The sequence below is a fragment of the Toxotes jaculatrix genome, chromosome 12 (assembly GCF_017976425.1).
Source record: "Toxotes jaculatrix isolate fToxJac2 chromosome 12, fToxJac2.pri, whole genome shotgun sequence".
Classification (NCBI taxonomy): domain Eukaryota; kingdom Metazoa; phylum Chordata; class Actinopteri; family Toxotidae; genus Toxotes; species Toxotes jaculatrix.
In genome coordinates this window covers 20,239,184-20,250,348 of record NC_054405.1, presented here as the reverse complement: position 1 = coordinate 20,250,348, position 11,165 = coordinate 20,239,184, and the positions used below count along the sequence as shown (strand labels likewise).

At 41.7% G+C, this 11,165-nt stretch overlaps 1 protein-coding gene across 1 annotated transcript; it reads right to left on the bottom strand.

The window, feature by feature from the left end:
* Positions 1 to 1,358: 1,358 nt before the first annotated feature.
* LOC121190298 (reticulon-4 receptor-like 1) lies at positions 1,359 to 4,216 on the bottom strand. Its single transcript, XM_041050926.1, has 3 exons — positions 4,120 to 4,216; positions 2,965 to 3,419; positions 1,359 to 2,255 (listed from the first exon to the last, which is right to left on the bottom strand). The coding sequence occupies exons 1-3, from the start codon at positions 4,214 to 4,216 to the stop codon at positions 1,359 to 1,361; spliced, it is 1,449 nt and encodes a 482-aa protein (XP_040906860.1).
* Between the last annotated feature and the right edge of the window lie 6,949 nt (positions 4,217 to 11,165).

Here is an 11,165-nt window from a genome sequence, read left to right as displayed (position 1 = left end):
TTAAGACCATTGCAGGGGATATATTGCAGTGTTCTGGTGGTGGTCATCAGTACTCTTCCCTGATTGTAGGGCCTTTTTCTTCCAGCATTTGAAACCCTCCTGTCGATATTTGGATTGAATCATCTCTGCTTGAAGAATATATATTTTTTCCATTAACCTCCATAGCATTACAGAGGAAAGTGCATATCAGTTTCTGGGAGTCAGAAGTTTTGTGAGCCAGGCTCGGGCCTCAGCTTTTCCTTGGCCTGCATAAGTTGACCTTTCAGGCTCGTTGAGGCCTCTGTTTTGTAGCCAGTGAGGTCAAAGACTGAATGAAACTGTCTCTTTACCTCCACAGTTTGTCCTCATTGGCCACTGGCTCTCATTAGGCACTCTTGCTATCTAGCTTCATTCTACCCGCATGGCTTTTGTGGTTTCTTTAGTGGACAAGCATCCATACGAACAGGAACACATAAATCTTCAGTTGTTCACCCACTCGTTCATTTACACGGACTGTGAGAGTTGTGCTCATATAATGATGGCTTTTAAGTTGATGGGATGCAAGGCCAGGGACAAAGGACACCTTTTAAACATGAATAGTTTGAAGAATTGTTACAGAGGTGTGTCACAACTCTAGTGGTGTTTTTCAGAGTTTAGACTAAAAACCAAGAATACAGATGTGCATTAAAGTGGGTTGACCCTGCCATGAGACATGGAAGTAAAACCACTTTATTGGCAGACATACAGTATAGTAATTATAGTTTTTACTGCTGAAACTCTTCGTGATGACTCATTTTGCTGCTACTTATGTCTGCAGTATTTTGTTTCTGAATCTTAAGGTGCTGCTGAGTGAGAAGTTTGACAGTTATGAATGACTGTGTCTTTGTCTCATTGAGAGTGACAGATGGAGGGTGCACTGAGGGAGCACTATTGTGTCGAGAGGGCTAAACTTAGAGACTGAGCCTTGAACTGTTTTGATCCTTATTGTGTGTTCTGTTCTTCTCACCGTTATTTGAATGAATCATTGGCTTTTTATTTTGTGTGGCTGTACAGTTTTTATAAGTACATAAATTCAGTGAAGCAATCAATGCCACAGAGACAAATGCAAAGTTTTCCTGTTGTTTCCCTTGGTGACATCATCAAAGCAACGGGCTAAATTGTTTTCCCTGACTTCCATGTTTTGATTATGACTCGTAAAGATCCCTGCCTTAATACCTCAGGGATACTTTGACAGTAGATATTTCATAATGTTCTTTATACACAGTCATGTACACACATAGTTATGCACACATGCCTCATTTAAAGAGCCAGGGCAGGGTGTTTCAGGAAAAATGAATCATAGAGTTGCATCACCAGCACAGAAGTGTCCATTCCCTTTCTCAGCGTAGGATCACAGAGATGAGTGACAGCAGCAGGGCTGATGAGAAACAGAAAAAATTATCTGCAAGGTGTGACCCTGCTTTATTGTTAGCCCTCTGGACCCCACTTGGTGGGCCGACAGTTCTTGGGGTGCACTTGTTCTTCCTCCTTGCAGTTGCAGACAGGTCATATTTACCTCCGTCTGGAGTATAGTCTTTGTCACCCCCCTCCCGTAGTACCTGCACTTCATTGATCCCCCCTTTTGCCTTGCGGCCCCGGCGGGTACAGTTTCTGCGGCCTCCCTTTGGCGGCCGTGGCAGGGGCGAGGGTGAAGGCAAGCTGTATTGGTCCCCGTGGGGCAAATACGGCCGCTGATGGTGGTTATGATGGTTTCTGTGACGATTTAGGTGGTTCAGAGACTCTCCGTGCTCCATGTCCCCACCTGGGGCACCATGTGCATGGCCCTCGCCTGACAAGCAACTGGGTAGCTCCTCTTTCTTCACCGATTTCAGGTCCTTCCCTGCCAGCTCTGGTGGTGAAACGCATATCAGAGAGGAAGTGGAGCCTCTAAACCTCCGCAGCCAATCCCAAAGTGACAGGGCCTTGCAGTCACACTCCCAGGGGTTGTCATTGAGTCGTAGGTACTCCAGGGCCGGCAGTAGAGTCAGGCTGGCACCAGATAGCTCAGTCAGGGAGTTATTAAACAGGTACAGGGTGGTCAGGCGCCGCAGGTCATGGAAAGTCTGGCGGTCAACCCACTGGATTCGGTTCTGGTGGAGAAGCAGGCGGTCTAAAACCCCCAGACCACGGAAAGTGTTCTGGCGAAGGCTCCATAGTCGATTACCATGCAGGAAGAGATGACTAAGGTTCAGTAGGTCGATGAACAGGTCATCCTCCAGGAACTCTAACTGGTTGTCCTGCCAGGATATAGGGGGAGGAGGAAAGGTAAAAACAGAAGATTAAAATGGGGCACAGTGCATTGAACATCACATTCTTTTGGTTCTTTTGGCTTTTTTTTTTTTTTTTTTTTTTGATCCAGAGGATAGTAAAAGGCCTAGAAAAAGTGGCGAGCAGTGTAAAACAGATCAGAAATGATTGTATTTGCCTTTTTGAATAGTGCATTTGAGGTCGAGGACTTGGTGAAAAGAATGGGGCCAGTGATTTTCAGTGATTTAATCGCAGCAAGCTGTGTTGTTTTTTTTTTGTTTTTTTTTTTTGTACAGAACTGTGATAACTTAAGAACGCTATCAAAAATGTAAGCTGGAACCTTTACCCCACTCACTCAGTGTCAATACCAATTTATTTTCCCATCAGTAATATGTATAGGAGATCATTTCCATACAGTAAAATAAATTCTCCTCATAAACCCACCATGTGATTACTGAAATCATATACTCACTCCTGGATTTCACTGTTTTCCTACAGTGCTTGACCACAGAAGCTACTTACTGTGGGAGGCTTTGTGGTATTTTCCCTTTCACTGAGGATAACAGCTAGCATTTGATCAGTGTCCAATTCATAGGCAGTAAGTGCTGAGCCAGGCTGATGGACAGATTACGCCATAATGCGATTGTGGCTGCAGATGCACTATACAGTAGAGATAAAAGGACGCTCTTATCCATGTACCTGTAGGTAGAGATACTGGAGATTATGGAGGCCCGCAAAAATCCCTGGAGGCAGGCTGATCAGGCCACAGTGGTATAGGTGCAGGGCATGTAGCCGACCTAGGCCCAGGAAAGTGTCTGAAGCAATGGCCTTCAGGTGCCGGTTGTCCCCAAGGTCCAGCTCCTCCAGGCGGTCAAAGCCATGGAAGGTGGATGGTTGAATATAGGAGATGTTGTTGGAGTAAAGCCACAACATGGTGGTGGTGGGTGAGAAGTGACCGCGAAGCAGCCGCTGGATCTTGTTGTTCTGCAGGAAGACGCGCTCGCTCTGGGCGGGGATGCCCTCAGGCACGGCATGGAAGTTGTGGGCCTGGCAGGAGACGGTGCTAGGTGAAGTGTAGCAGATGCAGTGGCGAGGACAGGGCAGAGAGAGATCTAGGCCACACAGCACCAACAGTAACTCCACCCCACCATAACCTGAGAGAGGAGAGGAAATGATGATACAAAGAGAGTGAGAGAGAAAGACAAGCAGAATTAATTGAATTCATACAGCACAGCTTCTGTTATCAGACGCATCTTGAATGAAACACTCATTGCTCTCAGTTTACAAGGACAACAATAGGCATGGTTCAGTGCAGACAAATTACACCGCTGACACAAATCTCTTACAAACACACACACGTACGCACACAAACACTTGTGTATTGTTTCATGAGCCCATTCTTCTTACATATTTTTCAGTCATTCCCAAACTGTTTATCCTTAACCTTGCCTACCTTAGGCTGTCATCTTCATCTTACATTGCCTCAAAACCTGAAATCTGAACTCAGGGGACTGTTTTTTTTTTTCACATATTGACAAAACCTTGAAAATACTTAATACCAAGATACCAAGAAGGCCCCCTCACCGCACGAAATGCATAAAAAAGCACTACTCAGGTACCCAAACCCCAAACACTTTTTGTTTTTTTTTGTTTTTTTTATTGTGCGATACTATGATTGTCACAGAAGCACGCACATTTTTATTTTTGTGTTCCTCGGACCAATCTCAATGATACAGCACACACACACACACACACACAGCATCGCATCACACACCGCACAATGTTACATCCTTTGGTTATCCTCTAAAGGCGACAGAAAATCGATGTTTCTCCTGCTTACAAGTGAACACGCACCACACCTGTAATACATTCCCACAATAAGGGAAACAGAGAAACGGGGATAGAGGAAGAGGGGGATGGTGGAGGATGAAGCAGGAATCATCTGCGGCATGCCTGTGAAGTGGATATTACTTTTTGTTTTCAGATTCCCCTTGTCTCACTCCTTAGTAATTTATTTGATTTTTTTTTCTTGCCTTGGATCATTGTGGTGTTTGATGTATTGTGGGGCCAGAGAGAAAACAAGGGGTAAAGGAAAAACAGATGAGGGTGCAGACATGCTGATCCAGGAAGTAATTTCAAAACAGAAAAATAGACCGAAAAAGAGAGGGAGTGATGCGATACAATATGAACATCATGTGCTGAAATGTGTCCAACCCTATGTGTGTGTGTGTGTGTCTGTCAGTGACATGGACAGATGTGACAGACAGATGTCAGGTTCACCCTGACACCACTACTCTGTAAAGAACAACATGTTCTGAAATGTCACCAGAGGACAGAGCTGTACTATCCTGTGCGGTACACACACGCACAGGTAACATAATGCATGTGTTTGCTTGCGCCCGTCAGCGTGTGTCTCCATATACGTGGCATTTTATCTCAGACATATTGTAAGAGCGGTGCCTGTTGTATTCGACAAGTCTGACCTTTCCATGAAAAAAGTCATACATTTTTGTCACAGCAGCCCATCTTCTCTGCTGTTGTCCCAACAACAAATCAATACAGTGTAATCCTCTTCAACACTATGAATTCATTTTTCACATTTGGATGGTTAAGCAACAACTACTTAGTGATTTCTGAGTTTTTACTATTTAATTGTGAATAATACCCATAATGCATCATACTTTTATTAACTGTAAAAGCAAACTTTTTTTTTTATGTATGATTACAACAAACATTTTTTTATCACTGATTGTAAACCTCATTTAAAACTTTTTGTTTGGAGCAAATATTAGATTTAAGCTGATGTTTAAGGAATAATTATTCAATATGAATGGCGATGTAGGTCCGTCAGTCAGGTTTGTCACTTTTGTGCCAACTGAAATAGCTGAACAACTAAAACATAGATTGCCATGAAATTCTGCACTGACATATGCTTTTCTTTAGCATGCTGAGATTTGCTCATCAGCACTAAAATGCTAAACTGAGACGGTGAACATGGTAAACATCAGCTGTTGTCTTTTGGTGTGAACAGTTTTCGCCATGTGACATGTTCATACTGACAGAGCCACTGTTGGGTGGTTCACATTTGTCATTGATGCATGTGCTGAAGATACCATCGCCCTCCCTGGTAATCCTTTTCTCTTTCTTCCCCCATCCTCTTCTTTTAACTATTCATCTGTTCCACACTAAATTTTTTTCCCCCTCACAGTCTACCTATATTGATTGGACAAACATTATTGTTATAAGCTGAGACATACAGTGTGTATTCAGTCCCTTGCGGTATCAAAATGATTTTATCTCCGTTCTTTCCTCCTCTTCACTGCTCCTCTGCCTTATCTGTCCATCTGTGTTGCCCTTTGCTTCCTGCTTCTCTGCCTCCTTTCTCCTGAGCGTTTACATTTCCCTTCCTCCACAGCTTTATCTTCATGCTCTGCTCCGCCTGCTGTGTCTGTTAATTAGGTATAAAGCTGCTATTTGCTACTTTGTGCATCTGAGTGTGTAAAAATGTTCTCTACTGTATGTGCACATCTATATCTCTGTGACTTTGTGTCCTTGTCTTTGTCAAAGTTTTAGTTAAAGTTTTACTGCATGCATTACGCTTATAAATTTTACTGTAAAAATTGACAACGGCGACATTTAGCTTTTTGTTGTATATCTCAAAGCAGAAAGGCTCCATAAAAAATGAAAGTTAAGCGACTTTTATTTGTTCTAACCTCAAAAGAATCACAAATCACAAGTGTGTGTTCTCAGCTGTTAGTGTAAGTTTACAATGTTAAACTTGACAGCGGGGTGTTCCCACTGGTCCCATTATTTTATTTTTTTTATTTTTTTTATTTTACATTCAAATAATCTTCAGCGCGAGTCTGCTTGACACGTACTTGTGATATTGCTTGTAGCGTTAGTTTGCATTTCCAATTGCTTCTGCTTCCTCTTTGCATTCTGTTTACCCCTGCAGTGTTTCATTTTATTTTTTTTTTGTATTTTCATCATCACTTTATGACTTCCTTATTCATCCTCTTTGCCCCTTTCATTATTTCCAATTATATGCTCTATCTTTCCTCTATTCACTGTACAACATAGTATGTACATATGTGTTTGGAAAAAATGAATGCCCCTAGCTGTGCATGTATACATTTGAGCCCATCTCAGAAAACTGTGCAGTTTATTTTTTTTTTTTTAATTTCTACTCACAGACTAACTGTGGGTGTGTAAAGTTTACAGACCAAGAGATGGAAGTGTTGATATTAGATGAAAAAGGCTGCCGACTGCCATATGGCTTTGACATTGACGGCAGCAAATCTCCCCCCAGCATCCAGTTGTTCAGAACTTGCATTTATTTATGGTGTTCCTCGTAAAACATGGAATTATCTCTGTTCACTGATAGAGATTGTAAGGCAGCAACGGAGAAAAAAAGATTTGTGTTTCAGTGTTTCAATAGTATTGTATTTATATAGTATTTGGATTATGCAAAAGCTGTTTTAATATGTATTGTTTTCAGTGCAAGTGAGGGGAAATCTCCAATCCTGCATCCACAACAAATGATTGACATTTTGTTTGCAAATATTAAAAACATGTTTTTAAACATCTTAACTCCAACTCAGCACATCCTTGGATTTACTCCTGCAGATTTCTCGACTGCCTTCAGCTCCACGGCTCTAAAATACATAAATAGACAACTAATTGCAAATCAGCAATTAGCCGAGGCATCAGGCTGGCATTAAGCCAAGCCTCAAACCTGTAACAACTCCCAGAAAGAAGCGTCAAGGTACATAAAAATCTGTTTCGCCACTGATTCTTCATGACGCATTTCCCCATATACTGCAGTTAAACAAGAAAATGAATCAGGCTTAGTTTCCGTTAAAGTGATTTGTGTCTGGTGTGAATCTCTGGTGAAGGGATGTAATGTTTTAAAGCTCATTTGGTACCTAACACCTTAAGATTAGAATATTTTTTTAGCGATTTTGCCATCCAGTGGCTCTGTTGAACAAAGATAGAGAACAGTATGTGGACTGCCGCCTCACTATCTTATGTTTGCTTGTGCTAAATCATTAGTAAATTTGATTACTTGACCTTGGGAAAAGCAGAAAAGGGAGCAATCAAAGGAAAGAAATATTTTATCTACTGCTCATCTAATATGAATAAAAGACCCAATCAATAATCCTTGACGATTATAGTAAACTTCGGTCACTATATACTGCATATGTATGTATGCATATATAAAAATACACATAAATATATACATTCATATATCTATTAATACACACCTGTAAATGTATAAATACAGTGCACAAGTATGTGGACACCCAAACATTACAATGACACAGCATGTTTTTTTTTTGTTTTTTTTTTTGGATAATCTCTTTCCAAAACTTAAATTTGTTGTTATGGTGCATCCCTGTAGCCCAGGGGTTAAGATGCTGAGAGCGTCCGCGGTTTTAGTCCAGCTGGGGACTTTTATTGCAGCCCTCTCTCCCTCATTTCCTGTCGTCTTACTGTCTGTAATAAAGGCTTAAAAAGCCCCCAAAAATACTTAAAAAATAATCTGCTGTTATAGCAGCCTCCACTCTTCTGGGAAAGCTTTTCACAAGGAATGTGAACCTGGCTGCAGGGATTTGCATTAGTGAGGATGGACACTGATGTTGAGCATTACGGTCTGGCTTGCAGTTACAGTTCCAATTCATTCCAAAGGTGCTCGAGTGGGTTAGAGGTCTGGTCTCTGGACCAGTCAAGTCCCCCGCACTCAAACCGTTACATTTATTTATTTATTTCATTTCAAAAATCAGTATAATACTATATATCACTGATGTTTATCTTGACATGTGTGGTTTTGTTTTTTTGGTCACAAGAAGAGGGGAAAAAAGTTTTGTTTATTTTTGTCCTGTGATACCACACCATACGCTGGTGTTCTCAGGTCATGATGATGGTACTGTAGTTTGACTGGTTCAGTACCTGTTATATGGAGAGGAGATTCAACATACTTTTGCCATATCATGTCATTTTTGCCTTTGAAAAGTGATGGAGCGCCGTTCACAGACAAAGATGTTTTGCTATTCAAATTTCTGCTTGATTGGATCATAATCACACGGGTGATGATGTCCTTTTGTCCTCTGGGTAAGCATACATGTGTGGCTTTCACTTTTTCCAGTAATTGTCCGTTTCAGCAAGTGATGCCTTTTTAATTAAAACTCTCTCTCTCTTTCTCTCTGTGACTGCATCCGATTCCTGCTGGTTGTTTGTCTAAATTCTCATCTTAGCTTCCCCGGTTAGATATTGGCTGAAAGCTTCATCAAGCACAGCCAGGGTTCAATTACAAGAGCTGTCTCTCTCCTCTGTCTCTCTGCCATCCCTCCACACCAGTCATATTGTGCACACAAAGACACACACACACAAAAGAAAAAAAACAAAAAACATGCGCACACACACACAAGCATATAGACATGCTGCTTGTCAGGCCATCGTCACAACTGCCTCCCAACTACAGCTTGGCATTTGGGGGAGACACCTGCCACTCACTCTGCCTAACACAAGGCGAAAGTAATAGAGCAGGGAATGTAAGGGAAGGAGGGAAAAGAAGAGGAGGGGAGCCGGAGGGAGGAGGAATGGGCAATATCATACTCAAAGGGAATGAGGAGCTCTTAAAACATGAAAGCATAGGCAAGGGGAGAGAGGCACAGCATGGCGGTGTGGGAGGGAAAGGAGCAGAGCAAGTGAGACTGTTGCTAAAAAAGGATGATGGGGATGACAGGGATCTACTGCAAAGCGTAGACCATTATATAGGTAGGTGTTTTAATGTCTGTCTGCTCTGCACAGAGCACAACTGCGACTTCCGATGAATTGCCAGCTAATTCTGTGACCTTCTGTGAGGTGAGTCATGATAAACACTTGCAAATTGATTACACATAACACACATGCACACTCACTGGCGGAGAGAAAACATTTAGTCACAATGAAACGCTTGTGTTCTCGTGTGCAACCAGCTCCCCACAAACACACATACAAACATTCACATTTAAGCATGCGCCTTACAAGCGCATACACCCACATACAGACACAGACACAGACAATTAACCCTAATTAAGCAGCAGTGTCAGAATTTAGCCAGAAAAAAATAAGTGAAAAAGGAGAGAAATAAGAGTTGAATTTGGAGAAAAAAAGGGCAAGGAGGCAGAGAGTGAGACAAGGGTGCAGGAGGGACGACGGATAGCTCAGACACTCAATATAGATGCTGCTCCTCTCTTGTTGGTGGTTGATTTAGCTTAGCATAATCCCAAAGATCATTTAGCGTTGCTCATTCAAATGGTGATAAATCTCTAGCAGAGTTAATGAGAGATTTAAATGGCGTCATTGCCTCAAAGACACAGCTGAAATATCTCTGCACTATATAATCCTCCCCTCTCATGTAATATAGTACATAGCCATTACATCCATCTTCATATTTGAGACAAATCAGGTCAATACGGCCAGCTCTGCACCGCTGATTCTCTGTGGCCTAGGAATTACTCTTTTGTAGTCTTGAAAGTTTCTTTTATTTAGATGCCCACTTCTGTGACCCCCAAACAAAAACATTCAAAACAAAGCTTACAAGCAAGACACTGGCTGGCCGACACTGGCAGAGTAGGAGTAACAATTGATTTCTTGAAACAGACATGTTAGGAGCTATATCCCTGTCTTGATCCTTGATCCTGGCTGGCTGTGTGCAGAGCAGTTGGGGTAGTAACGCCTTTGAGATATGGCTTGAACAACAAAAATACTCCAGACACTACAATGGTTTACAGCAATGGCATGCATTCTGGACTAATTGAAGTTTGTGAAGAGACTTGAGAGGAAGACAAGAAAGGACAGAATTGCAATAATCAATATGGGATGTAATCAGGGTGTGAATGAGAATAGCAGTTCTGTGTAAGGGATGGACAAAGGTGATTAATATTGGGCAGATGGAAGCATGCAGGCTGAGTAATATTTTCTGTGTGTGCTTCGAAAGATAATGTGCTGTCTAAGATGACACCCAGACTCTTAACTTCTGGGGAAGGAGGAACTATAGAATTGTCAATACTCAGAGAGAAAGTAATCAGGTTTAGCCAAAGCAGATTTAGTACCAACAAGGAGAACCTCAGTTTTATCGCTACTGAGTTTGAGAAAGTTGTATGAGAACTAGGATTTAATTTTCAGCAAGGAATTGAAAGGGGAGGTTGGTGGGTAGAGTGGAAGAAGGCTTAATGGACAGAAGCTGGGTGTCAAACAGCTAACTGTGAAACTGAATGCCAAACTTCCGGAAAATCGTCACTCAGTGCTATGAGACAGATAATAAATAGGAGGGTGCCCAAAACAGATCCCTGGGGAACACCAGTAGTAACTGGAGATGAATGGGATGTCAGATTTTTAATTTGAACAAACTGAGTTTGATCATTTAGATCAAACTCAGTTTGAAATAAATGGCAAAGAACTGCTCCTTGTGATGGCCTACCCATTTCAAGCAAGCGGTTGTTCATATGGAAGCATGTACAAGGTAGACTGCCACCAGAGTCTAAAAATTTATGTAGAATAATAATATAATAAGAAAATACCATTGTTAATGAGCAAAAACATGCAAATCCACCAGTTTTATTCCTTTTAATCTTGTATTATAATAAGAAATTGCAGACTCTTAAACCTCAGGATCTCCAGCACAGTACTGTTGTCTACCTTTGTCTAGCAGGAAAGCAAAGTCCTTAAAGTTGAAAGAAAAATCAATGTTCATTATCATGAGACTCTTTAAGTGGTACCTCACCTGTTTAACAAATCCAAGAAGGCCTGCTTAAGAGCTATTTTTCAAGGTATCTAGGTATCTTATAATTAGCGCCGGTCCTGTGTGGTCTATTTTCCACTGCCTGGCACTCTCAGTGGTCTGATTCTCTGCTGCG